The sequence below is a fragment of the Filobasidium floriforme genome (assembly GCF_021052385.1).
Source record: "Filobasidium floriforme strain CBS 6241 chromosome Unknown HD553scaffold_23, whole genome shotgun sequence".
NCBI lineage: Eukaryota > Fungi > Basidiomycota > Tremellomycetes > Filobasidiales > Filobasidiaceae > Filobasidium > Filobasidium floriforme.
In genome coordinates, this window is record NW_025763644.1 from 55,497 (window position 1) to 77,338 (window position 21,842).

The following is a 21,842-nucleotide window of genomic DNA, read 5'->3' on the forward strand; positions in this document are numbered from 1 at the left end:
CATCGGTACACATATACACACAGAGATTTGTAAATATGTCCCAAGCCTAGCGTAATACCGGCCCCTTCACAACTGACTCTTGATGAGTTCGTAGTATTGACCACGTTTCTCCACAAGATTGTTGTGAGTCCCTTCTTCCACCAGCTTTCCACCGGCAATGACGAAGATACAGTCAGCGTTCCTGATGGACTGCAGCTTGTGTGCGATCACAATGACAGTGCTGGAGTCAAATGAATCAGCAACGGTCTTGGTGGTTTTAAGCATGCCAGGATTACATACCGGCCTTTTGAAGCGTTCTGCAACGCCTTTTCGACCTCAGCCTCATTGACTGCATCAAGGGATGATGTAGCCTCTGTGGGAAATATTGATCACATCAGCCACTACCGCATCAGAGAACTATAGGACCACTCACCATCTAGCAGAAGAATGCTTGGGTTGCGCAGAAGAGCACGCGCAATGCACAGACGCTGTTGAGATTGATGATTGATGAGCCCAAGGCAACAGCTAGAACATACCATCTAACAATAAGCTTACTTGTCTCTGGCCACCAGACAGTCTGGTGCCCTTCAGACCGATATCTGTTGCAAATCCGTCTGGCAAACTCTGAATGAAGTCCAAGATGCTGTGATAGGTTTATGCAGCTTCAGGAGTCCACCTCCTCAGTAGTAATTGGAGAGATGACTCACCAGGCCTGTCTGCAAACATGCTCAAGTTCTGCTTGCAAGACGTTGTCTGGATCCTTGGCACCCAACTGTTATTGGCAGGGTCAGACTTTTGCTCAGGATTTTACTGAATGGCTGGTACTTACGCTCAGGTTGAACCGTATGTCACCTTCAAACAGCACAGAGTTCTGGGAAACAATAGCAAGGTGTGACCGGAGAGCGTCTAGAGGGATAGCCTGAGAATCAAGGCCCCCAAATGTGATTATGCCACTGGTAGGGTCATAGAAGCGTTGCAGTAATGCCAGTATTGCTGCATTCACACATTGCAAATCTGTTAGCTAGTTGCAGAGTATAGCATCGGGCAGACTTACTGCTTTTTCCACCTCCACTGGTACCAGTAATTGCATTGACCTGACCCCCTCTCAAATGCAACGTGAGATCATCCAATGCAAGATGATCTTTGCGTTTTGGGTAACACATTGTGACATTCTCACTATCCCATCACACCAGGTTAGAATGGCTTTTGGATTGGTATGAGGGATTAAACATACTAGATAATATCCCCTTGAATGGCCTGATCAACAAGAGAACCTTCATGTTGCAGTTGTCCCTTGCAAGCATGACGGGGTTCCCGCTGTAAATAGCTTCTGACTATCTTCCAGCTGTGAAGAGCTCGTGTGGCAGCATTCAGGTATTCCAGTAATCTGATCAATGTAGGTTGATGTTCAAGTCAATTCTCCCAAAATGTGAATCAAATGGAGCCATGGTACATACGGTGTGATGACAAAGATCACGGCAAACAAGCCTTCAAAGATGGCAAACAAGGCCACTGGTGACTGCAAGGTAGAGACATACTCAGTGGCTGACGACAGGGATTCCTATGAATTCAGTTAGGAGCACTTACAATGTCTCCTCTGACGTAAAGTCGGCCTCCCCACCTATCATAGAGCAGCAAAATGAGAACTGTGACCAGACGCCGGACGTGACTTCAATGGTCCCAACCGGTCTCTCACCAAAACAGTAATGCTCCAACCCCAAACACAAGGGATTCTCCAAAAGCTTGTGCCGCATGAAATATGCTTTCCCATTTAGTCATCTGACCGGTAACTCCACTCAATCTTTCGATAGAGTTCACAGTCTTTCCCTCTTGACCAAGGATCATAATTGTTGCAATGGAATCCACCGCCTCATTGATTATTGTTGAGATACGGTCTCCTGGGCCTTGACGTAGCGTTTCAAATATAGAGAGGGCTTTGATTTGTAGCCATCCTGCAGCTCCTGCTAACAGTAGTAATGGGAATATCAAGGCACCAAATTTTGCTGACAAGATCATGCTCATCACCAATGTTCCAAGTGACGCAAGAGCCAAGGCGCCGACCTGTAGAATGAAATATATCAGTTGGACATCAAGCTGATGCAAAGACAGATAAATGCTCACCCGTGTGAGGCTGATGGTGAAGGTCTCTGCTATACCTGATGTATGTTTTGCCAGATTGGCGGTAAGCATCCCAGCTGATGAGAGTTCTTCTTCATAGTACGAGATTTCCTGCTGAACCAGGGACTTGGCACTAGCCAAGGCTAGGTGTCTTTCCACTGCCTTCTGGGTGATCCCTGATGAGCTCTCCTGCCCATAGGTGACTGCAAACCACCAGAAAGCATAACCAAGCCAAATGACTGAATGGACTTCTATGCTCATGGGATCCACAGCTCCGCTCAGCTTAGCATTGGACTGTCCTATCCGTAATTGGAAAACTACCCTTGTGCATGCATTGAGCACAGTGAAGAGTATCATCATGAAGAAGGGTATCCTTCTGGTGGTGATATATTGCATCAAACCTGATGCTTCTTTTCTTTGGGCTGGGAAGCTGTTGGTGAAGGCATCATCACGAGTTCCTCTTGTGCTATGTTCCAGGCTTGAAGGCTTTGACAGCTTGGTTTGAGAACCGTCTGTGTCGGAGATTTGGCTGCTCTTGTCATCTTCTTTGAGATGGGCATGCAGAGTCTGGCTTTCCTCAGAGGAACCCTTGTTCAAGAGACGGGCAAAAGTCTGGTCAGGGCGTTCTGGTGATGATAATTCTGTGTATGTGCCAGTGTCCACGATATGACCCTGCTGCATGACAACAATTTTGTTGGCATGCTGAGCAAACTGTAGACGATGAGCAATGGATATGATTGTCAAGCCTCGCTCTTGCTGTTCCTTTTCCAGGTTGTTTCGAACTTCCAGTTCAACATTGCTTGATAGGGCACTTGTGGCTTCATCCAAGATCAAGATAGCAGGGTTACCAATGAGTGCTCTTGCAATGGCCAACCGTTGTTGTTGACCACCAGATAAGATTCCTGAGCGACCTCCTGTAATTTGGGTGTCCATTCCTTCCGGCAGATCTTGGACAAAATCCCAAGCCTCAGCCTTCTTCAGTGCATCGATACAGAGCTGCCGAGCTGATGCATTTTTCTCTTGATTGCCCTCTTCCTGGTTGATTTGGCAATTGTCAGGAGACATGGAAAGTCCTGCAACTATGTTGTCAAAAACGCTCCCTGATATCAGCTGAGGTTCCTGATGTACCACACTGATTTGTGACCGAAGGGAGCGTAGATTGTATTGACGCAAATCAATTCCATCCAGAAGTATTGTACCTCCTCCTTCTACACTTTCAGGACCCATCTCAGAGCTGTTAATCCCGGGTGCAATGTAGCCCTTCTCCATGTTGTCAGTGGTCTTTGTTTTGCTGCGAGATTCAGGAGGTGTATCTTTCTCCATAGTAGTGCCCAAGTCGTGAGGATTTGGTTGATTTGCAGTGCTGGGATCATACTGCCGGACAAGTAATCCTGCTATTGATGATTTTCCTGCTCCAGATGGGCCAACAAATGCTGTCAATTGACCTGCCTCAGCGACTAGTGACACATTGTCAAGGGCCTTGATACCTGGTCTGGATGGATAGGCAAAAGTGACATTGCAGAGAGTTATGGTGGGAGTGTATCCGCAACCAGCTGAGAATGGCTTGAGGTCAATGCCAGATCCGTCTCGGATGTCAATGTGGGGCTGTCTTTCAATGTGATGACGCAGGACTTGCACACAGGCGGTGGCACTGTGGAAGCTAGAAACAGAGTTCAAGCGGTTGTACACCATAAAATGCATAGCAGTGAAGCAGATGATGGTCTGTAGACGCAGAGAGCTTTTGTCAGCATTTATCTATTCAACTCAATATCCAAGGGAGATGGGCTCACATTGAAGATGGATCCAGGCTGGTAGCCCTCATCCTTGAGAGACCACCCGTAATAGTATCCAGCAGCCAGGATGATACACAAGGCAAAATGACACCATGCGATTTTGATGGACCGCACAAGTCCTGGGCGGGTCTGTAGCATCTCTACTTTCTTCAAGAATTTGGTATCCCAGTGCTCCATCAATGGTTGTGACATAGCAAATGTCTGAACCACCCTGATACCAGCAAAGCATTGCTCCAGAAATGTGTTTGAAAGGCCATATGCCGCCTCAGCTTTTCTTGATTGCTTTTTGACAGTCCACTCAATCAGGAAGAAAAGTCCAAGCATCCATATTGTGAAGGGAAACAATACTGCGGCCAGCTTTGGAAGTGAGATAAAAGCCACAGTCATGTTCTGCAGGGGTGAATCATTGTAGTTAGTGAGTTGGTGATTGTGTTAGATAGTGTAGCACCTCACTCACCGCAATCACATAGCAAATCAGGTGCATAGATCGGCCCAGATGTTCCCCATAGCCTTTCTCAATCGTATCAATGTCTTTGTCTGAGCGAGTAGTGATCTCTCCACAGCCATGGGTGTCAAAGTAGGCCGTGTCTTGTGACAGAATAGAGGAGATGTATTCCAATCGCATCTTTGTGGCCAATGACCTTGAAGCCCTGGCATCTGGTTGATGACAACCCAACTTGTCAAAGAGGCAATCTTCTCATATATGTTGTAGAAGTATGAGATGACCTACAACATTGGAACCAGAGGTAACTGCCAAAGAATGCACCCAGCAAAGGGCCCAGCATCCAGATTGCAGCATCTGATCCTGTATCCTCCCTCTCCTGAGTAGTCTTGCTGAGGTCGGTGATTCCGTTCATCCAGCGGCCAACAACAAACAGGAATAGGGGCCATCCAAGGCTTGCTATCATGACACCAAATGCACCAATCGTGTATAGAACCCAAGGGTGACAAAAGAACAGTTTAGGGGAACTCCATATTGGTGGAAGAGGACCCGCAAATGACAATGGGTAAAGCAAGTTTGGTAGCGCTGATTGGTGACCGTATTTCTTGCTAGTACCGGCAGCCGGCTTCTCTTGGCAGACTTCTCCACAAGCAATGGCTGCGCTTGTCCTTCTCTTGAAAGACCACATCTTGATGAGTTGGTTTCCTTCGGATTGAATTAACGAACGGTAGAACTCAATGCAACCACCCTGTCAAACTGGTCTCCTAGAAGCGTTTATATAGATGGGGTGCACCCTAGCCAACAGTCAATCACGTGAAACGACACCATTCCACAACAAAGGTAAACCCCTTTCATGATTGTGTTTCACCCCTGAGAAATCGTGTGACCAGCTGATCAGGTGCGATCACAACAGTCTGCTGCAATCTTGCCTTCCCTGGACACAAAGGAAGGTTGTAGCCATGAAACAGGGTGATACTGCTGTGCTACCCCTGTCATCAAGTGTGACTTGGCACAGCAACAGAAGATGTCGTTCCAATTGCACTGTATATTCACAGATGTACTGCTTGAAATTCTTAGGGGTTAGGGGTTACCCATCACTCAGAGAGGTCCCATAGGTATGCTGAAGATCCTGCGGAGCGAGACTCCATCCTCGCCGTACCGCCTGGATCTCCCAGACAGCGACCGCAACGATAGGCCCGCTTGACGACTCCAACAATTGCCGTCGATACTGAAAGTAGCCTCGTTTCTCATCCAATTCTGACAGACGAAACATGTCTCGCAGCTTTCGACCCTCCGGTAGGTAGCGGCGGGTTGGCGCGATGTGCTTGTCGCTAAATGCTTTGACCTTGTCGTCCAGAGGTCTGTATTCGGGATGACACTGGGAGAAAAACGAATTCTGTACCTCGGCTGACACAAAGCGTGAAGGACGTCCAGTGGCGGGGACCGTAGCAGCATATCGTGGTGCAATCGCGTGCTGCCCAGAACGTGGACGTATTTGGTCTGAATTCATCTCATTACGACGATGCCGTCCGAGCCGGCATTGAGCGTGAGAGCTTCGTAATGTGTTCACGTGTCGTCGAGGAATGGTGTAGATAGATTTACGTTGATAAATAAAAGATTGAGGAGGGGGATCTAGATGTTTTGTCCAGAACTCGCTGGTATCGCAGGCATAAGTGTCCCTCGCGGAGTTATACCGATAGCATATCTACGTCACAGCCAAACGAGTGAGGACAAAGGTTCACTCAGAAAGGTCGCAATTCGCGCGCAATGTCGCTGTTCGTCGTGAGATCTGCTGCATCCGCTTCAAGCTGTGACATTCATGGAGAGAAGGAAGTTGTCTAGCCAGATGCACCCAAAGCGACCGACATAGCTTGCAATCGGGCAAGATCCGTCGCGGATGGTAGTAGCCTATCATCACGTCTGTCAATAATGCAATAGCCGCTAGTCAACGCATCTGTCGTCCGTTCGTCTCGTTCGCAGTACATCGTCAACGAAATTCTGATGTAGATAGTCACTATAGAATACTCGTGAAGCGCGGCACTATCTGCGTCGACTTTCATGCCGTCCTTGCGGTCCAAGCAGTCGTCAATCCTCCCAGTCATGAGATCCAAACGCGACTTGAGCCAGTGCAACCTGGACGCAAATTGTTCATATCATCTATAATACAACGGAAAGGGGAAAGGAATCCCTGGTAGTTGATGTTGTATGTCCCATGACAGTGCGGAAAAATATGATCAGAGCGTGTCCGGACTCTCGATACGGGTTTTACATAAGCGGAATCATGCTCCAGTGACACGTGTCACTAGGTCGCAACGTCGATTTTCGGTCAATCATAACAACGAGTCTACCAGGATGTAAGCGGAAAGCTTGCGCAATGCTCGCGGCGGCAGGTGTCTGGACTTGAAACCTCGAAAGTGGACATGTCGCCGCCTCGACCTGGAGCGCGTGACTTGTAAACGGCTTCTGATAGACAATTCGGGTACATAGTGTTTTGCCTGGGAATTATAGCTCTCTATATAGGAAGATCGTCCCCTCGATCCCTTCGGTATGGCAGGCGGCAAACATCAACGAAAACGCTCGAACAGCTGCGGCGTGTATCCTGAAACGAGGCGCGAGGTTACCGGTAGCAATAGCCTCCGTTCGTGGCGGACAAGAGTCGCTGACTGATGTCCGTGAATCCATTCGGACGCTTTTCTCCTTCCGGCACAAATGTCTCGAGTAGAACGTCATCCAACTTGGATGGGACGGGATGGCTGGTCGAGATCGGCATCCCCGTCGCGCCATCCCGGGTCACTTGCTCTGCACATATCTGAAAGAGATGATGTTCGATTCATCTCGATGAGGAACCCTCGCATGTTATTCCTTTCGGTACATACTGCAGGCTTTTCTTTTTTGCTTAGACATTCGTTGGATCTCGGACGCTGGACGTCCCCACACATTCGGCTTGACGCCCACTCATAATACCTATTCGACACCTCGATTTCAGCAAGGTTCGACATCATGCTGGTTTCCATCCCTCTTGCTCTCTTGGCTCTCAGCTCTGTATTACCATCCTCCGAAGCTAGATCCTGGGGATCTCTCGCTTGGGGACGCGCCAGGGAGCATGCGCGTTTGATCGAAGAACGAAAGTTGCCCATCACAGCAACGACTACCATCACGGTACATGCTACTCGGACGAATACAGTATGGGTAGCGGCGACTGGTACGACATACCCATCGTCGTCGATGGTCGATCCGGGCCGGAATGAGACTGTTATTAGCACTGCGTCTAGCTCACAAGCTACCGCAACCGAGACGATCTGGACCAGTTCCGTGGAAGCCATCCCCACTTCGCCCTCTGGCAGTATCCCGGGAAACAACGGGATCATGACCTTGTCTTCCTCGCAAGTCACCTCAACGACCGAGTCATTCTGGTCGAGTTCGACAGCGGACCCCTCTGCCTCGCAATCCTCTACAGAAGAACTCCCTAGCTCGACCACTGAGACGACTGGATCGGTCTCGTCGACGAGTCTGTACGTACTTTCTCGCAACCGGGACGATACCAGTACCAGACCTGTAGCTCAGAACTAATCATCTGTAACTGCTTCTTGTTCAGGACTAGTTCTGGCACAGTCTCCGCAGTCTATCCTACTTCAACCCTTTCCGAGGCGTCTCCCACCTCTTCCGCTTGGTCAATCGCGTCTGAAACCATCTCGAGCTGGATCTCGGATAGTTCAGCTTCGGAACCGACCAAGGCCTTAACTCAAGCGGTCTCGACCTCGGAAGCCTCAGAAATTGCCACTGCGGAGACATTCACTGCCTCGGCTACCAGCGCAGCTTCGGCAATGGCGAGCTCGGCGTCGACTCGGGCTTCGTCTCAATCGGTTACCATGTCAGAATCTTCAAAGACCGACATTTCTGCACCGACCGCTGTTTCGAGCACGGCCGCTGTCTCTGAAACCAGCTCTGATTCCGTCTCGCAAACTCAAGAGGGAAGTAGCGAGACGGAACCTACCGCTACGGCCAGCGCCTCCACCGTAGCTGCTACCGAGGGCACCTCGTCCGCTTCGTCCTTCTCGTCGATTCAGACTTCTGCTACAGGACCAGCCAGCGTGTCCGGACCTGCTTCGAGCGCAACCTCGGACCTCAGCGGTGTCGAATCCGCGTCCCAGACCACCTGGGCGACTTCCTCTTCAGCGCTTCCCACCACCACGGCTTACGTTCCACCTTGGAACGTCCCTGGGAATATACCTAGCTACCCTCCTCGTCCTAGCGCTTCTAATTCAGGCTCAAACGTCACCTCGACGGTCTCTTCAATACAATCCCCATCCGCAACGCCGTATGTCCCCCCTTGGAACGCTCCAGGAAATATCCCCAGCTATCCGCCTCGGCCCAGCGCTTCTGAGACTAGGTCGAACGCCACTTCGGTAGTCTCATCGAATGCGTCTCCGTCCGTGACGCCTTATGTTCCCCCCTGGAATGCTCCTGGAAATATCCCAAGCTACCCGACTGTGGTCAGCGCGACTCTCTCCGCCAACGTCTCTCAGCCTTCTTCAATCGATACCTCGGCTGTCTCTTCGGCCTTAGAGACCACAACGCAGACTCAGGCGCTCGAAAGCACCTCTGTGGTCACTTCCAGCAGTACGGCTCAAGCCAGCAAGACTTATGTGCCGGGTTGGCAACCTCCCGCATCCATCCCCGGCTATCCATCTCGCTCGTCCTCCAATGTAGAAAGCACGTCGTCTACGGCAAGCGCAAGTGTTTCCGCAACCTCGTCGGAATCGACGTCTTCGGCATCATCATCGATTCTACCGACCTCGAGCGAGTTCAGTTCAACAACCCAGAGCGCTTCAATGACATCTTCCGGCTGGTGGTCTAGCTGGTGGTCGCAGTCCTCGTCCACTCAGGTGTTTACTTCGGCTAGCGAGACGGCTTCCCTTTCCGAATCTACCACTTTCGAATCTACGATCGCCTCAAGTCCTACCACCACCGCAACTTCGGAAGCGTACAGCACTACCAGCATTACCAGCGCGAGTGCGAGTGCGACCGAGACGAGCGCATCGAGCACGTCAACGCCGGTCCCCACGCAAAGTTCGACACTCAGCACGGCCATCTTGCCCGAACGTATGACCTCCGGGTATTACCCCGACTGGTCCGTCTGGACCTTCCCCGTGAGCCAGATCGACTGGAGCAAGCTCGACCTCGTCGAGTTCGCTTTCGCCATCCCCAACTCGAACTACGACCTCGAGTTTACGCAGTATAATTCCCTGGACACGTTATCCGAGCTGGTCGCTGCGGGTCATGCTGCTGGGAAAAAGGTCAGCTTGAGTATAGGAGGATGGACGGGGAGCGTCTATTTCTCCCCTGCTGTCAGTTCCCCGTCGAATCGAGAGCTTTTCGCTCAAAACATCGCCAAGGTCTACAACCAGTATAATTTGGACGGGATCAATATCGATAACGAGTATTGGGGTGTGCAGGGAGCGGCGGGGAACATCTTCGCCCCAGAAGATTCCGCCAACTTTTTACTCTTCCTGCAAGTGCTCCGACAGACGCTTCCCCCCGAGGCCATCATCTCCGCCGCGACTCAAGTCTGGCCGTTTGCCAGCTCGACCGGTAGTCCGCTTACCGACGTCTCCGACTTTGCCCGTTACCTGGACCACATCACGATCATGAACTACGACGTCTTCTCATCAGGAGATCCCGGTCCCAACGCGCCCCTCTCGGACGGGTGCGGGACGTCTAGTATGCCACTCGCCAATGCCTACGCGGCGATCGCGAGTTGGACCCAAGCGGGGATGCCAGCAAACCAGATCATGCTCGGTATCGCCGCCTACGGGTACCTTTACAAGTCCTCAGCGTCTAGGCTTCGAACGCGACGTCGAGGCTTGGAACCTCGAGCCAGCGTGACCGTCTACAACCCTAACGGCCAGACCGACGGCGGACAAGTCAACTTCGCTTCGCTGATCTCACAAGGCGCTCTAGCGCAGGACTCCGACGGCAAATGGGTCGGAGCTGGCGGATTCACTCGGGAATGGGACAACTGCTCTAGCACCCCCTGGTTGAAATCGTGGGAGAGCGGGCAGATCATCTCGTACGACGACCCCGATTCCATCTCGTTGAAGGCGCAGTTCAGTCGACAGGCTGGATTGAGGGGGGCTTCTGTTTGGGAGATTACGGGCGATATGGGACCTGCCGATTGGTCGATCTTGAGCGCCGCGAGGTCGGGCTTGGAGATCTAAGGAAGACGGGCTGGTCCCGCTCCTTGCGCATGATCTCCCGATCTTTCGTAGGTTATCTTGTAACTCTATAGGACTGAATGCTTTTCTATAATCATACCACGCACGCAAGAACATTCCTGCTTTGACCTCGGTGATCGCCGACCCTTTTCCTTGGATTCGCGTCGCCTCCTTCCATCTTTCGCAGCGACATCCTGCGTTTTGTTGATGTTGTTCTTGGCTTGATGATCGATGATGCATGACTTTATGTCCAGTATCTACCGTTTGATGATTCTTCATCGAACCAGGCAATCAGCATAGTCAAGCACAGAGAGAATCTTAGCAGTCGACCATCGTAGTGAAGCAACGAGCCTGTCAAAACAAACGGAACGCAATAGCTGGAAAGAGCTCATTAGAGTACCGACAATATGCCTCGAGGGTGGCTCAGTACGTTTTCCCCCGTTCGCCTCGTAGCATCTTGAGTCACTGACCGATCGGAAATCCATCCGTAGACATCGAAGCTCCTGGAGATACGATCTTCGGCGGCGTGAGTAGAATCTCAACCTCATCACTTGCCCACCTGCATCTGTCGTATTGACAAAGGAATCTTGTCTCGTGCGGGCGATGGCTCGAACATACTATCATAGCAAAAAGCAGCTTTTGAGGATATCTGCGGTTTCAAATTGGGGTACAAGATGAGGCTTTACGGGTTTGCCGCCTGTAAGTAACACACCATGTCGCAATGCCTCAGCTTGTGTACTAGTATATTCGTCTTGTGACTGATCGGAATACAATATACGTCTCTACGCTGTATCACCGTTGCAGGTTTCGTCGCAGGGCTGATCTTCAGTATCTTGGGGGCCGTCCACCTCTTCATCGGATTCTACGTGTACGTCACCATACCTCGTCCGTCCTGACTATTCCTATCTCACAATTCTTGAATTTCGCATCTATTTACTCGGCTGACCCTCGTGGTTTCATTTTGTCTGTGTAACCTACAAACAGGGTTTTCGCTATCCTTTTCACCATCGGGATCATCATCAACATCATCGGGACCGGGTTCTTGATGTGAGTCGCTAGTCTTATCATAACCTGGGTTACATCGCTCGGATTCGCAGATCTATCACTGACCCAATTCCACAATTTTCATTTACACCTTGATAGTGGACCGAAGAACCAGATGACAAGCGTGAGTCCGCCTACCTATCAACATCCCGCTACATGTTCTTATCCGTTAACTCATGCACCGGTTTATACCGAAATCCGCAGATGTTCAAGCCCGTCCGAGTGGTAGCTACCGTAATACTAGTAGTCGCCATCGCTTTCACCTTCATCTCGGCGTTCGTCATCAAGTCGGCCATCGTCTGCTTGATCATGGTCATCATCGAATACCTCGCGTATCTCTGGTGGGTGCTTCATCTTTTCCCTCTCTCGACGAATCGCCCGCAGCGTTTGCTGATTAGGCGCTATACCTATACCACGACCACGACACATTGCACCACAATGCAATGCAATATTCGGCACCAATGTTTGTGTCCGAAATATGCAGGTACGCATTGAGTTATATTCCCTACGCAAGAGATCTCGTCTGGAACCTGTTACCGAAAGCGCTTCGCTGGGACTGATCTCAAGGGTTCAGCTGGGCTGAACGATGTGATTATTCCTGGCGGGACGAATGGTTATACCATAGATGTTTTTTTTCGAATGAATCGCATATGCAGGACAGAGCAGTAGTGCGTGCCACTTCGGTACCCCACTACAATAGGAAATTTCGGCCTGGAAGCCTGCGGGTCGGGAAAAGGCCTAGCAAAGGTCAGACTCCGGCATTCTTTCATATCGTCGATCCGCACAACAACATAACGACTCGATACGCGAAGGAAGACTGTATTACAACCCTATCATATTGAGCTTCTTGTGTTACCACTACTGACTACACCTGCCGAACATTGTCAAACAGTTCGGGGCGACCACACCTCCAATGGTGCGCAGGGACATTCCGTAGTTCCTCAAAGGTCTCTGACAGACTCGCAAATGTACTCCTGAAGTAAGGCACACCCCGCTTAGCGACCTCTTCTTGAAATGTAGGACATCGACCCGAGGCATGTATTGCCAAAATCCGTTCCCGACATCGAGTCAGATATTTGAAAGCTATCTTTCTGGTATCCGGGTCCAGAAAGACATTACCCATCTTTGCACCGCCTCCATCCTGAAGAGACCTGTTTGACGGCTGGAATACACCCCAATCCAATTCCGTCTTTGGAGGGCATGAGCGCATCTCCTGGCGCACGTAGATATACCTGAAAAGCTCCAGGTAAACTCCGGTCAATGGCTGAGCCGACTGATAGTCGGAAAGCCATGTGCAACGAAGAAGCGACTCCTCCAGCCGGGGGGGATTGTAGGGGTTGGCGCATGATTCGTACGTAGTGAAACCTGTAAATGCTGTCAAACGTGAGGACGTGATTTCTAAAACAGTGCGCTGATCAAGACCAATGTGAATACGTAAGCCTTACCGTTGTATTCCTGCGAGTTTTGTAGGTCATCCCCAAGATCAATAAGAGGTACAAGATTTGGGATTTGGCCAAGATAGGAAACATCCGTTTCGTGGGATGTTCCGTCACCGAACTCCTCGAGATATTGTCTGCCATCCTCGAGATCAAGAAGAGACTCAAAGCTTGGGGTTTGATGAAAGGACAAGACTTCCATTCCTTGCAATGTCCCGCCCCACAAAATCGAGTTGCGCCCAGAGTGACTGTCTGGTACTGCAAGAGAAAGGTGAGAATCGCCCGTTTCAAGTTTCATCTCTGGGGGCAAGCTGGGCGGCATCAGTACAACCTGATTGTCTGACCTGTCTTGTTCGACGATCTTGTGTGCCTCGTATAGCGCCAAATTGAAGCATATTTGTGACTCCTGTGTCTGCTTCGCAGTGATTCTCTCTTGGGGATATTGCGATATCCGCAAATCAACATCCGCAAGAAACCGCTTGAAGGCAGATTCGGAAGCGGGAAGGTCGCTTGACGGAAGGCTGAAATGACTGATCAAGATTTTGACTCGCTCATTGATCGTTTTGTCCCCGGTGATCGGGCCTTCGAACCGATTCCATAGCCAGATGACCAAATCTGTCATCCTTGCGGGAATTGGTGAACTGCTGGGTACCGTTTGTAAGTCGGATGGGGCACTATTAATGAAACTCCGTTCAGATTGAGATTGGGAGTATTGATCATTGTGATCTATCTGTCTGTACGAAGATCCCATTGACGCTGACGCCTGAGAGGGAAAGAAAAATTGTCTCGAAAAGCTGTCATTGGCCGAGCTGGTCGAAGGCGACATCTTGGTAGCTTGGATATATCGGCAAGCCCACAGACATATAACAACAAAAAGGCTTGCCGAACACCTGGGCCCGTTATATCCATGTGGACGAGACTGATTGAGAAGCTTGTATACAGTGAGTATTGAACTCCGACAAAGGAGGCGCGCGAAACCAAGCTTCTCCAAGTGGATGGCAGCACTTGCCTTCACAGGGCCAGCATGTCATGTGAGTCACATGAGATTCTATCTCAAAGGAGGACTCCTTCCTCCAAGAGCGGTAACATTCAACATTCCCAACTTGACGCTGGACAGGATTGTAACATAGCTCCTTGAATGTTCCCCCTGCAGAATGAATGCCCTAGAGATCACATCGCGATACTGGTCAAAAGGGGGTTCAATAACTTCCAGATCATTCGCTGACGACATTCAGCAGGCCAATCAAGTCGAAGCCCGTTCAAACACAAGTATAGCTATCGGTTAGGCAATGGGATCATACGAGCGCCTTCGCAAATCCATCTGAACGGACGGTTAGCGACCGGAATCTGTCAAAGAGAACACCATGGGGAAGAGAGAAAGACATCTCGCCTAAGCATTCCGTACTGGACAATTCTCATGTTAGCGCCATCCGACCGAGCCTGAATAGCAGGTGTCTCGAGACTCCGCTCTTCGTCCTGTATCTTCAGTCTCCGACTACATTGTGTGGTATCGGCGTCTAGGACGCAAAGCTCACCCAATGTGGTGCATAAGTTTTATTGTTCTCGACAGACACCTGAATCAGATATCGATGATGGCAGGTGATGCGTCGCTTTTACTGAATTTGAATTCCTTACGCATCTTCGTAAATCCGCTGCAACAGATCCCTCCCACAATACACCCTCCCTGCGTGGTAATTCATAGAGGCGCATTCGATTTTTCAATAGCTTTGCGGTCGACGCCGCGCATCCGCATTCGGTGGGACTGCAAGACTGACATGTCGTTACGCCAGCGCTGTAGTAAGCCCCACTAGAGGCCTCCGTAGGGCTGTCTCATTGCGAAATCTGGCCTTCATAGAGTACCTCCCTTACCCTCGTACCCAATGGCGAAAGACCTGATCCAGGCTCCAACTCTCAGGATCTTGCGCGCCTGTCGAGTCCCATCAACATCCGCGCGATTCAATTGATATTTCTTCCGCGCGATGTCGGGAACAGTGGAGACAGGCCAACCAAAAGTGGCCAGATTGATCCGTGATAGGGACATCAGTCTACTTCTCTACCAGTTCCTTGGAAATGGAAAGAATTTTGCAGTGACAGACTATACTACAGTGTGTTGAGCATTCGCCACCAACCTCGCTTCCGCTGGTACGTGCTACGTAATGCCCGACCAAAACAGCGATGGCACTCTGTCTCGCGCACAGATGCACAATATCTCCCGCAAGACCTTGTTGGCTGACGTTGACGTTGGTATCGATCTGAATTCATTGGTTGCTTGCTGTGCCACCGCTACGCAATCCCTGCGAGGGTCCCATTGATTTTCGAATCGCACAGTGAAACAAAGGGCAAACATTCTCTTGGCATTACAGAACCCCGATGCCACCCGGACGTCGCTCGCCCAACCGTGATCATAGACGAGATGAATCGCACACGAACTTCCTGAACCGAATATCGCCAGTCGTCCGTCAAGCACAAGAGGGAGGGACCGGGTGGAATCGCGATTCGTGAAAGACGCGCTAATGAGCACGGGACTGACTAGTGCCCAGATATAGACCTGAAGAAAGTCCCGCTTGTGGTGCCTGCAGGAGCGCCGCCAGATGAACCGCGGAAGGTTTTCTGAGATTCGAAAATGAAGTAGTCACCGAGCCCGAGGATTCAGACATGAGCAGTCGTCCGCTCACCAACTTGGGCTGGGCAGTATGAGGATTTCGAATCGCTTATCGATTCCGAGCTCGAAGGACCTTTTCACAAGGATTCGCATGGCCCCAGATTGCCCCTCGGGGTACAGTCGAACCTGACCGTCTGGGGTCGGGAAGGTTGAAATGCAAGATATATAGTCTGCAGCGCGAAGGTCTTCCAACGTTCAGAAACAGAGTGTCGATCGAAAGTCCAGCAGCAACCTTGTTCAGCAGGTCTTGAACAACTTTGTCGAATTCTCACAGTAGCTCCACGTCCAAGATGTCCAGCGCTCAGCCTCAACTTTATCGTCAGGAGACCGACGTCTCCAAATCGGATATCGGAACCATCGATGGAGAGAAGGGAAACTATGACCACCGGGAGACTCTCAAAGTCCCCGACACCATCGCGGAGATGGACGAGGATACCGGCGGAAACGTTGGTATCGCCGAGTATGAGAGGAGTAAACAGATGGCGGAGATCGTGAGTTGTGATGAGTCGTCCATTGATGTGAAACGAGGTCATGGTCGATTGACGCGCGCGATCTGTTCTTGCGCGTTCTGCTAGACTCCCGCTCAGAACAAGGCTATTCTCAGGAGGATCGATTGGTTCATCCTGCCTCTTTTCTTGATGACCCAGTGAGCTACGACAGAAGAGCTGCTCGTTTCCTGATCTCGGTATTGACCATCTTTTCGCGTCTATAGGACTTTGCAATACCTTGAGTAAGCCATACATACGCGCCTGTCGGAGAGAAGCGCTATTTGCTCAACCCGATCGTTCTCGTAGCAAAACCGCTTTGAACTACGCCAAGGTTTTCGGAATGGAGAAGGCCATGGGTCTCCACGGCCAACAGTTCAGCACGGCCGCCTCGATCTTCTACGTTGGATACCTGGTTGCTCAGGCGCCTTGGGCTTACCTTATCGGTCGTTTCCCTGCTGGACGAGGTAGGTCTCGATCGGCGCTTGGACGATACGTATCGCACAGCTCGCTGATATGTCATACACATAGTCTTGGGTGTCTCTACCTTGATCTGGGGTGTCTGTGTCATCACTATGGTTGAGTAAGTCGAGAGTTTGTGACTTCGCCGTGGAATGTGCGCTCGGTCTGATCTCGGTCGTCGTGCCATTCAGAAACAAGAACTACACCCACGTCTTGGTCTCCCGTTTCTTCCTCGGTGTCTTCGAAAGTTCCGTTACTCCCGGTATGTCGAAGCGTTCGGTTGCATTGCGGCTTATTGGCTTACGCCACCTCGGTTCCCACTACAGGATTGAGCTTGATGACTGGTTTCTGGTACACCCGAGAGGAAAGTCCTCTGCGACAGACCATTTGGTACTCTGCTATCGGTTGGGGTGGTATGATCGGTGCATTGATGGCGGCGGGAATCCAGGTGCGTATTTACCTTCGGACCGCTGCAACAGATCGGGCGGCGAGATCTTATGTTGACCTTACTCTACTCTTTATACAAATTCAGGGTCTCGGCGATGATCCCGTTCCTCGATGGAAGCTCATCTTCTACATTTTGGCAAGTCGTCAACATTCAACCTGCTGCCTCTGCTGTATCCTCATTGTCGTTCGATTCCTTCGAACAGGGAGCTATCACCATCGCTTGGGCTTTCGTTCTCTGGTTCTTCTTAGTAAGTTGATGTTTTCAGATGCCTGCATTACGCCCATCGATTGTACTGACCATCTGATTCTCATTTCAGGCCGATGGGTCAGTCGGGCTTTCCTCCGAGGCGCAACACTCCCCATTTGTACTGACTTGGTCATCATTCTCTCTCGTAGACCTTCCAACGCGAAGTGGCTCAAGGCAGAGTACAGGTCGCTCGCCGTCGCTCGTGTCGCCAAGAACGGTACCGGTATCAAGACCACCACCTTCAACGTCAGGCAAGGTCTCTCCGCGCTCTACGATATCAAGGCTTGGATGTTGTCGCTTGCCATGTTCGGTTCCTCGGTTCCCAACGGTATTCTCACCAACTTCTCCGGCCCCATCATCAAGGGTTTGGGTTTCAGCACTCTCAACGCTGCTCTCCTTGACTGTGCCGGTCGATCGCTTCAGGTCATCTCCTTGTTGATCGCTGGTATCCTCGCGTGAGTTGGTGTTTCAGCCGGGCGCGGCCCTTTCAAACCGCAATTTTGGCTAAACCATCCTGCAATTTGATATTCTCAGTACCAAGTTCAAGAACAATCGTATCATCATGGTCACCATCGGAAACTTGATCTGTGTTCTGGGATCCGGCCTTATGGTGAGATATTACTGTTGGCTCTTACTTTAATCATCACATCATCGGCTAACGTTACCCTCAATTTCTTTTCTCGCTCAGGCCTTCTTGCCCTACGAGAAATCCTACACCTGGCCCCGACTTATTGGTTTCTGGTTGATCAACTGTCAATCGATCGGTTTCACCCTCGGTCTCGTTATGATCTCTTCCAACTTTGGATCTTACTCTAAGCGATCGGTCACTTCGACCATGGGTAAGTCTAGATTTGAAAAGCGGATTTGAGAAAAGCTTGCAATGATCTGAAGCTGATACATATCGCTCGCCCTACACTTGTAGTCTTCATCTGCTACTGCGCCGGTAACGCTGCCGGACCCAGCTTTGTCTACGAGAATCAGGCACCCCAATACCCCTCAGCTGCTCAGGCCATGCTTGGAGGATACGTCGGCAAGACCATTTGCCACTGTATTTTGGGAGCATACATGTGGTACGAGAACAAGCGAAGGAACAGGGTTTACGGCGAGCCCGACCCTGTTTTGGCCGCCGACAACGGTATGAAGGGAATGACCGAGATTGAGAGTGAGTCGGGAATCTTTGCAAGTTTTTCCCAGCCATCCTTGCAAGACCGCTCACCTTTGCCAACATTTCTACAGACATCCACTTCCGATACGTCTTGTAAGAAGCCCACAAGAATGCGTCCGAGTCGAGCGTGCGCTTTCCGCCCTCCTCCGCAAATATATGGTCCTTTCCCGTTCCTGTCTCGTCGCGAAGCATTTTTCAGATTGCGTAAGAACCTTATACTAGTATGGATATACATCAGGTTGTCATAAATATATAGGATGAACATGTTCCGTGGGATACATTGAATTTACCTTTGTGAAAGATGAGCCTTATATCGCTTGTGACTGAGGTTGACTGCGGCCTATGATAGGCATCTTTTGCCTCTCTTTCAAGCACTTCAGGGGATTGTCTGGAAAAGTTACTGTGGGCGGCGATGGACGAACATCCGAGGTCTGCTCACCGTTACATGAATGCGACCAGCCGGTCTATGATCAGAATTTGACAGATTTATGATTGATGCGTTCCAGCCTCATGTACTTGTCAACGAGCTTTGCCTTCTCCATGGCCGCCGCCGTAAACTTGTCGAGAAGCTTTGCCTCCTGCGTCGTGCCTACGTGCTCGCAATGGCAGAAGTGCTTGCGATGATAGATGTGCTCGCAGCGGCAGACGTGCTCACGATGGCGGGCCAACTGACGTGATCCGTGTATCCGCCCCAAATGTTCTCCATAGAGGATGAGGATGCCGCAGGGATACGAAACTTCCCTTGTAAATCGACGGCTGGGGGGTCGCTTGCGGCTGGGGCCATGGGTTTTGCCGTATGCTCATTGACAAGCTTCTACTTCTTCTTCGAAGCAGATACCCCAAGTTCTTTCAGAGGACTTGTACACAAAGTCTGACATCGACATCAACGTGTCCCGGTAAATTCATTTCGCTACAAAGAAAGCTTCTTTCATTTTACGCTAACGACTAGATTCGATACAAACAGTTCGTCTCGCTCTTGGTTTGACCACGGTCGCTCCAGATCTAGACCAAGTCCTGCTTCAAGACGTATCGGTATCGGACCGTGTTCTTGGCGACCCCCTCGATAGCGTCCCCAGCTCGGGACATGGGCAAGACCTCGTGGATGATCGGCTTGATGTTCTTCTCAGCGGCGAGGTCGAGCATCTCGAGCATCTCCTTCTTGGAGCCTTTTTTATGAAACAAGACGAGTTCATCGTTCGACCGGGTATCGACTTAGCTCTGGAGCGTGAAGTTGAGGAACTGGATGTGAGGAAACTCGGCTTACCCAAGTGCGAACCACCGAAAGCGGCCGAGTTTCCAGCGAAAGCGAACCCGGCGATCGAGAAGGGCTGGTCAGGAAGTCCGACCGTGGTCATCCTTCCGCCGACCTTCAACAAGCTACATATAGACGCGTGGTAAAATCACACTCTCTATCAGCCTCGCCGCATTACGTCGATATAGCATTATGTGGGTGATTCTGGGACTCACGGAAGGAACTGGTCCAAGGGAATGGCGTTCGAATCGGCACAAGAGAGGATGAAATCGAATTCCCTGCCCTTGTTGGCAGCTCCGAACCCGGCGGTCTTGGCAAAGTCCTTGTCGCCAGTAGCGATGAACTACGAATGGAGATCCAAGTCCAAGAGTAAGTCAGCTTTCCGCATACATCGAAGCGGTCATGAGAGGTGCTACGGCGGTCGGAGGGGGGGACGAACCTTATCAGCACCCAACCTCAACGCATCCGAAGCTTTCCCCGGAGAATGCGAGAAGAGCACGACCTCGGCCCCTAGAGCCTTGGCGAACTGCACAGCGAAATGACCTAATCCTCCCATGCCGACGATCCCCACCAATTTCCCCGGGCCGGTCCCGTTCCTCTTCAAGGGAGAGTAGACGGTGATACCAGCGCAGAGGATGGGGGCGGCGTCTTGAGGGGCGATAGCGGAGGGGATGTTGAAGACGAATCCTACCGAAGTGGACGGAGAATGCGTCAATATTATATGTATAGCGTTGAGGGAGACATCAGATGCCCCCCGTAAAAGATCTCCAAGGACTCACGTTTATCAGCCCTAATATGGGTCGAATACCCTCCCTGCAAGACATCCCCCGCAGCATTCGTATCATTGTACGTATCATGCTGCTCCGGACAATAATTCTCATTATCCCCTTTACACCTCTCGCACTCCAAGCAGCTCTCCACCTGAGCTCCTACACCGGCGATGGACCCGATCTTGAATTCGTCGGCGGCTTCGGGGCCGACGGCGATGACCTTGCCGACGATCTCGTGGCCCGGGCAGACCCAGTCGTTTTTCAAGGGACCCCAGCCTCCGGAGACGGTGTGCATGTCAGAGCCGCAGACTGCGAGACGCGGGAGGATACAGAACGAGGGATGGATGGGATTCAGCAACCGATTTCTGAATCTGCAGCAGCTCCTATCGGAAGACATGACACCAAGCGAGAGAAAGAGACACGCACCTCCGCAGTACTCGATGGCGATGGTGACATCCCTAGGTCCGGGAGTCTTGAGTTTGAACTCCTTGACGGTGAATTCGGTATACTTGCTGGTATCCGAGATACCGTATCCTCTGTAGCGTCGAGTTTCGAAAGTGTCATTGAGCGTAAAGAGGAAACGAGAATGAATATAAAAAGGTGAACAAGTACGATAAATAAGTACACGGACGTCAGTATATGTACGTTCTGATCGAGCTCTTCTGTTATGACTTACCGGGCGTGGGTCTGTTCGGCGGACATGGTTGCAAGTGAAGCGGGTAGTGGTGGTGGTGACAAGTTGTTGATATGAACGGGTGCGGGCGCCGTTGGTACTGTGAAGTGTGTGATGACCTTTCCTAGCCGGGTCATCGGAAGGGTCCCCCCTAGCCCCCTAGGGTGATCCGCATCTCATATACCTTTACCTCGATGCTACTGGTGACGATGCACTGGATGCTGCACGCTGCACGCTGTATGCTGACGTAGTGACCTCCACCTCCACATCCGATCGATCCCCTCCCTTCGTGACGTCACCCCCACGGGACCTCTCACCCACCACGCTTCGGAAGCAATCCGCCGCAAGTCCCGGCGGTATGGGGGATCAAACTCGAGGCTGAAACAACAACGTCGTTAAAGTCGTGTGGTCGGCCATCGGTACAACGACAATGCTCATATGATCATATGCTCATGACGTACGACGTACTAATATCTATTTTATACTCATACCGACCTTACCTTGAATCGATGACGTTGTCTGATCTCGCAGACGTCCTCAACAGCTTCCAACTGGAACGGTCCTGTGCCTGTAGTCAAGGTAAAGCCAAAAGCTTTTGGGTAGCAGACATGGAGTCAGATGTCGATATATCATTATTGTTATTATATTATTA

At 50.9% G+C, this 21,842-nt stretch overlaps 6 protein-coding genes across 6 annotated transcripts; 3 read left to right on the forward strand and 3 right to left on the reverse strand.

The window, feature by feature from the left end:
• Positions 1-55: 55 nt before the first annotated feature.
• On the reverse strand, positions 56-4,927 carry HD553DRAFT_288585 (P-loop containing nucleoside triphosphate hydrolase protein). The gene is made up of 15 exons (XM_046178298.1): positions 4,621-4,927; positions 4,348-4,547; positions 3,888-4,280; positions 2,101-3,819; positions 1,676-2,040; positions 1,567-1,600; positions 1,437-1,498; positions 1,214-1,366; positions 1,034-1,155; positions 809-972; positions 687-751; positions 535-622; positions 413-467; positions 280-352; positions 56-220 (listed from the first exon to the last, which is right to left on the reverse strand). The coding sequence occupies exons 1-15, from the start codon at positions 4,796-4,798 to the stop codon at positions 67-69; spliced, it is 3,825 nt and encodes a 1,274-aa protein (XP_046033627.1). The 5' UTR covers positions 4,799-4,927; the 3' UTR covers positions 56-66.
• A 2,253-nt stretch (positions 4,928-7,180) lies between these two features.
• HD553DRAFT_288589 (uncharacterized protein) lies at positions 7,181-10,658 on the forward strand. Its single transcript, XM_046178299.1, has 2 exons — positions 7,181-7,844; positions 7,928-10,658. Exons 1-2 carry the CDS (start codon positions 7,333-7,335, stop codon positions 10,548-10,550), a joined length of 3,135 nt encoding a protein of 1,044 aa, XP_046033628.1. The 5' UTR covers positions 7,181-7,332; the 3' UTR covers positions 10,551-10,658.
• A 136-nt stretch (positions 10,659-10,794) lies between these two features.
• Positions 10,795-12,300, forward strand: HD553DRAFT_123950 (SFT2-domain-containing protein). The gene is made up of 8 exons (XM_046176528.1): positions 10,795-10,973; positions 11,039-11,073; positions 11,174-11,246; positions 11,352-11,415; positions 11,532-11,594; positions 11,691-11,715; positions 11,796-11,932; positions 12,076-12,300. Exons 1-8 carry the CDS (start codon positions 10,955-10,957, stop codon positions 12,149-12,151), a joined length of 492 nt encoding a protein of 163 aa, XP_046033629.1. The 5' UTR covers positions 10,795-10,954; the 3' UTR covers positions 12,152-12,300.
• On the reverse strand, positions 11,912-12,942 carry HD553DRAFT_317806 (uncharacterized protein). The gene is made up of 3 exons (XM_046180796.1): positions 12,612-12,942; positions 12,484-12,538; positions 11,912-12,410 (listed from the first exon to the last, which is right to left on the reverse strand). The coding sequence occupies exons 1-3, from the start codon at positions 12,799-12,801 to the stop codon at positions 12,206-12,208; spliced, it is 450 nt and encodes a 149-aa protein (XP_046033630.1). The 5' UTR covers positions 12,802-12,942; the 3' UTR covers positions 11,912-12,205.
• Positions 12,943-15,688: 2,746 nt separating this feature from the next.
• HD553DRAFT_352342 (MFS general substrate transporter) lies at positions 15,689-18,794 on the forward strand. The gene is made up of 15 exons (XM_046183688.1): positions 15,689-16,180; positions 16,265-16,335; positions 16,402-16,419; positions 16,484-16,641; positions 16,706-16,757; positions 16,828-16,898; positions 16,963-17,084; positions 17,169-17,219; positions 17,287-17,331; positions 17,401-17,408; positions 17,480-17,785; positions 17,865-17,940; positions 18,019-18,169; positions 18,253-18,492; positions 18,567-18,794. The coding sequence occupies exons 1-15, from the start codon at positions 15,980-15,982 to the stop codon at positions 18,590-18,592; spliced, it is 1,596 nt and encodes a 531-aa protein (XP_046033631.1). The 5' UTR covers positions 15,689-15,979; the 3' UTR covers positions 18,593-18,794.
• Positions 18,795-19,497: 703 nt separating this feature from the next.
• HD553DRAFT_345194 (GroES-like protein) lies at positions 19,498-21,219 on the reverse strand (the record flags this gene model as incomplete). Its single annotated transcript, XM_046183073.1, has 7 exons — positions 19,498-19,661; positions 19,760-19,872; positions 19,963-20,090; positions 20,187-20,434; positions 20,527-20,826; positions 20,944-21,053; positions 21,194-21,219. The coding sequence occupies 7 exons, from the start codon at positions 21,217-21,219 to the stop codon at positions 19,498-19,500; spliced, it is 1,089 nt and encodes a 362-aa protein (XP_046033632.1).
• Positions 21,220-21,842: the final 623 nt, after the last annotated feature.

Excerpts from the sequence above, each read along its gene's own strand:
- HD553DRAFT_352342 (XM_046183688.1), top strand. The coding sequence starts at position 15,980 with ATGTCCAGCGCTCAGCCTCAACTTTATCGTCAGGAGACCGACGTCTCC. Across the intron at positions 17,941-18,018 it reads TTCTGGGATCCGGCCTTATG|GCCTTCTTGCCCTACGAGAA; the intron begins GTGAGATATTAC and ends TTTCTCGCTCAG. Across the intron at positions 18,493-18,566 it reads GGGAATGACCGAGATTGAGA|ACATCCACTTCCGATACGTC; the intron begins GTGAGTCGGGAA and ends ACATTTCTACAG.
- HD553DRAFT_288589 (XM_046178299.1), top strand. The coding sequence starts at position 7,333 with ATGCTGGTTTCCATCCCTCTTGCTCTCTTGGCTCTCAGCTCTGTATTA. Across the intron at positions 7,845-7,927 it reads TCGGTCTCGTCGACGAGTCT|GACTAGTTCTGGCACAGTCT; the intron begins GTACGTACTTTC and ends CTTCTTGTTCAG.
- HD553DRAFT_123950 (XM_046176528.1), top strand. Across the intron at positions 11,074-11,173 it reads GAGATACGATCTTCGGCGGC|CAAAAAGCAGCTTTTGAGGA; the intron begins GTGAGTAGAATC and ends ATACTATCATAG. Across the intron at positions 11,247-11,351 it reads GCTTTACGGGTTTGCCGCCT|GTTTCGTCGCAGGGCTGATC; the intron begins GTAAGTAACACA and ends TCACCGTTGCAG.
- HD553DRAFT_288585 (XM_046178298.1), bottom strand. The coding sequence starts at position 4,798 with ATGATAGCAAGCCTTGGATGGCCCCTATTCCTGTTTGTTGTTGGCCGC. Across the intron at positions 1,601-1,675 it reads GTTGGAGCATTACTGTTTTG|GTGGGGAGGCCGACTTTACG; the intron begins GTGAGAGACCGG and ends GCTCTATGATAG. Across the intron at positions 353-412 it reads AAGCATTCTTCTGCTAGATG|AGGCTACATCATCCCTTGAT; the intron begins GTGAGTGGTCCT and ends TATTTCCCACAG.
- HD553DRAFT_317806 (XM_046180796.1), bottom strand. The coding sequence starts at position 12,801 with ATGCGCTCATGCCCTCCAAAGACGGAATTGGATTGGGGTGTATTCCAG. Across the intron at positions 12,539-12,611 it reads ACATGCCTCGGGTCGATGTC|CTTTGAGGAACTACGGAATG; the intron begins CTACATTTCAAG and ends TCTGTCAGAGAC. Across the intron at positions 12,411-12,483 it reads GGAGGTGTGGTCGCCCCGAA|AGTCTTCCTTCGCGTATCGA; the intron begins CTGTTTGACAAT and ends GGGTTGTAATAC.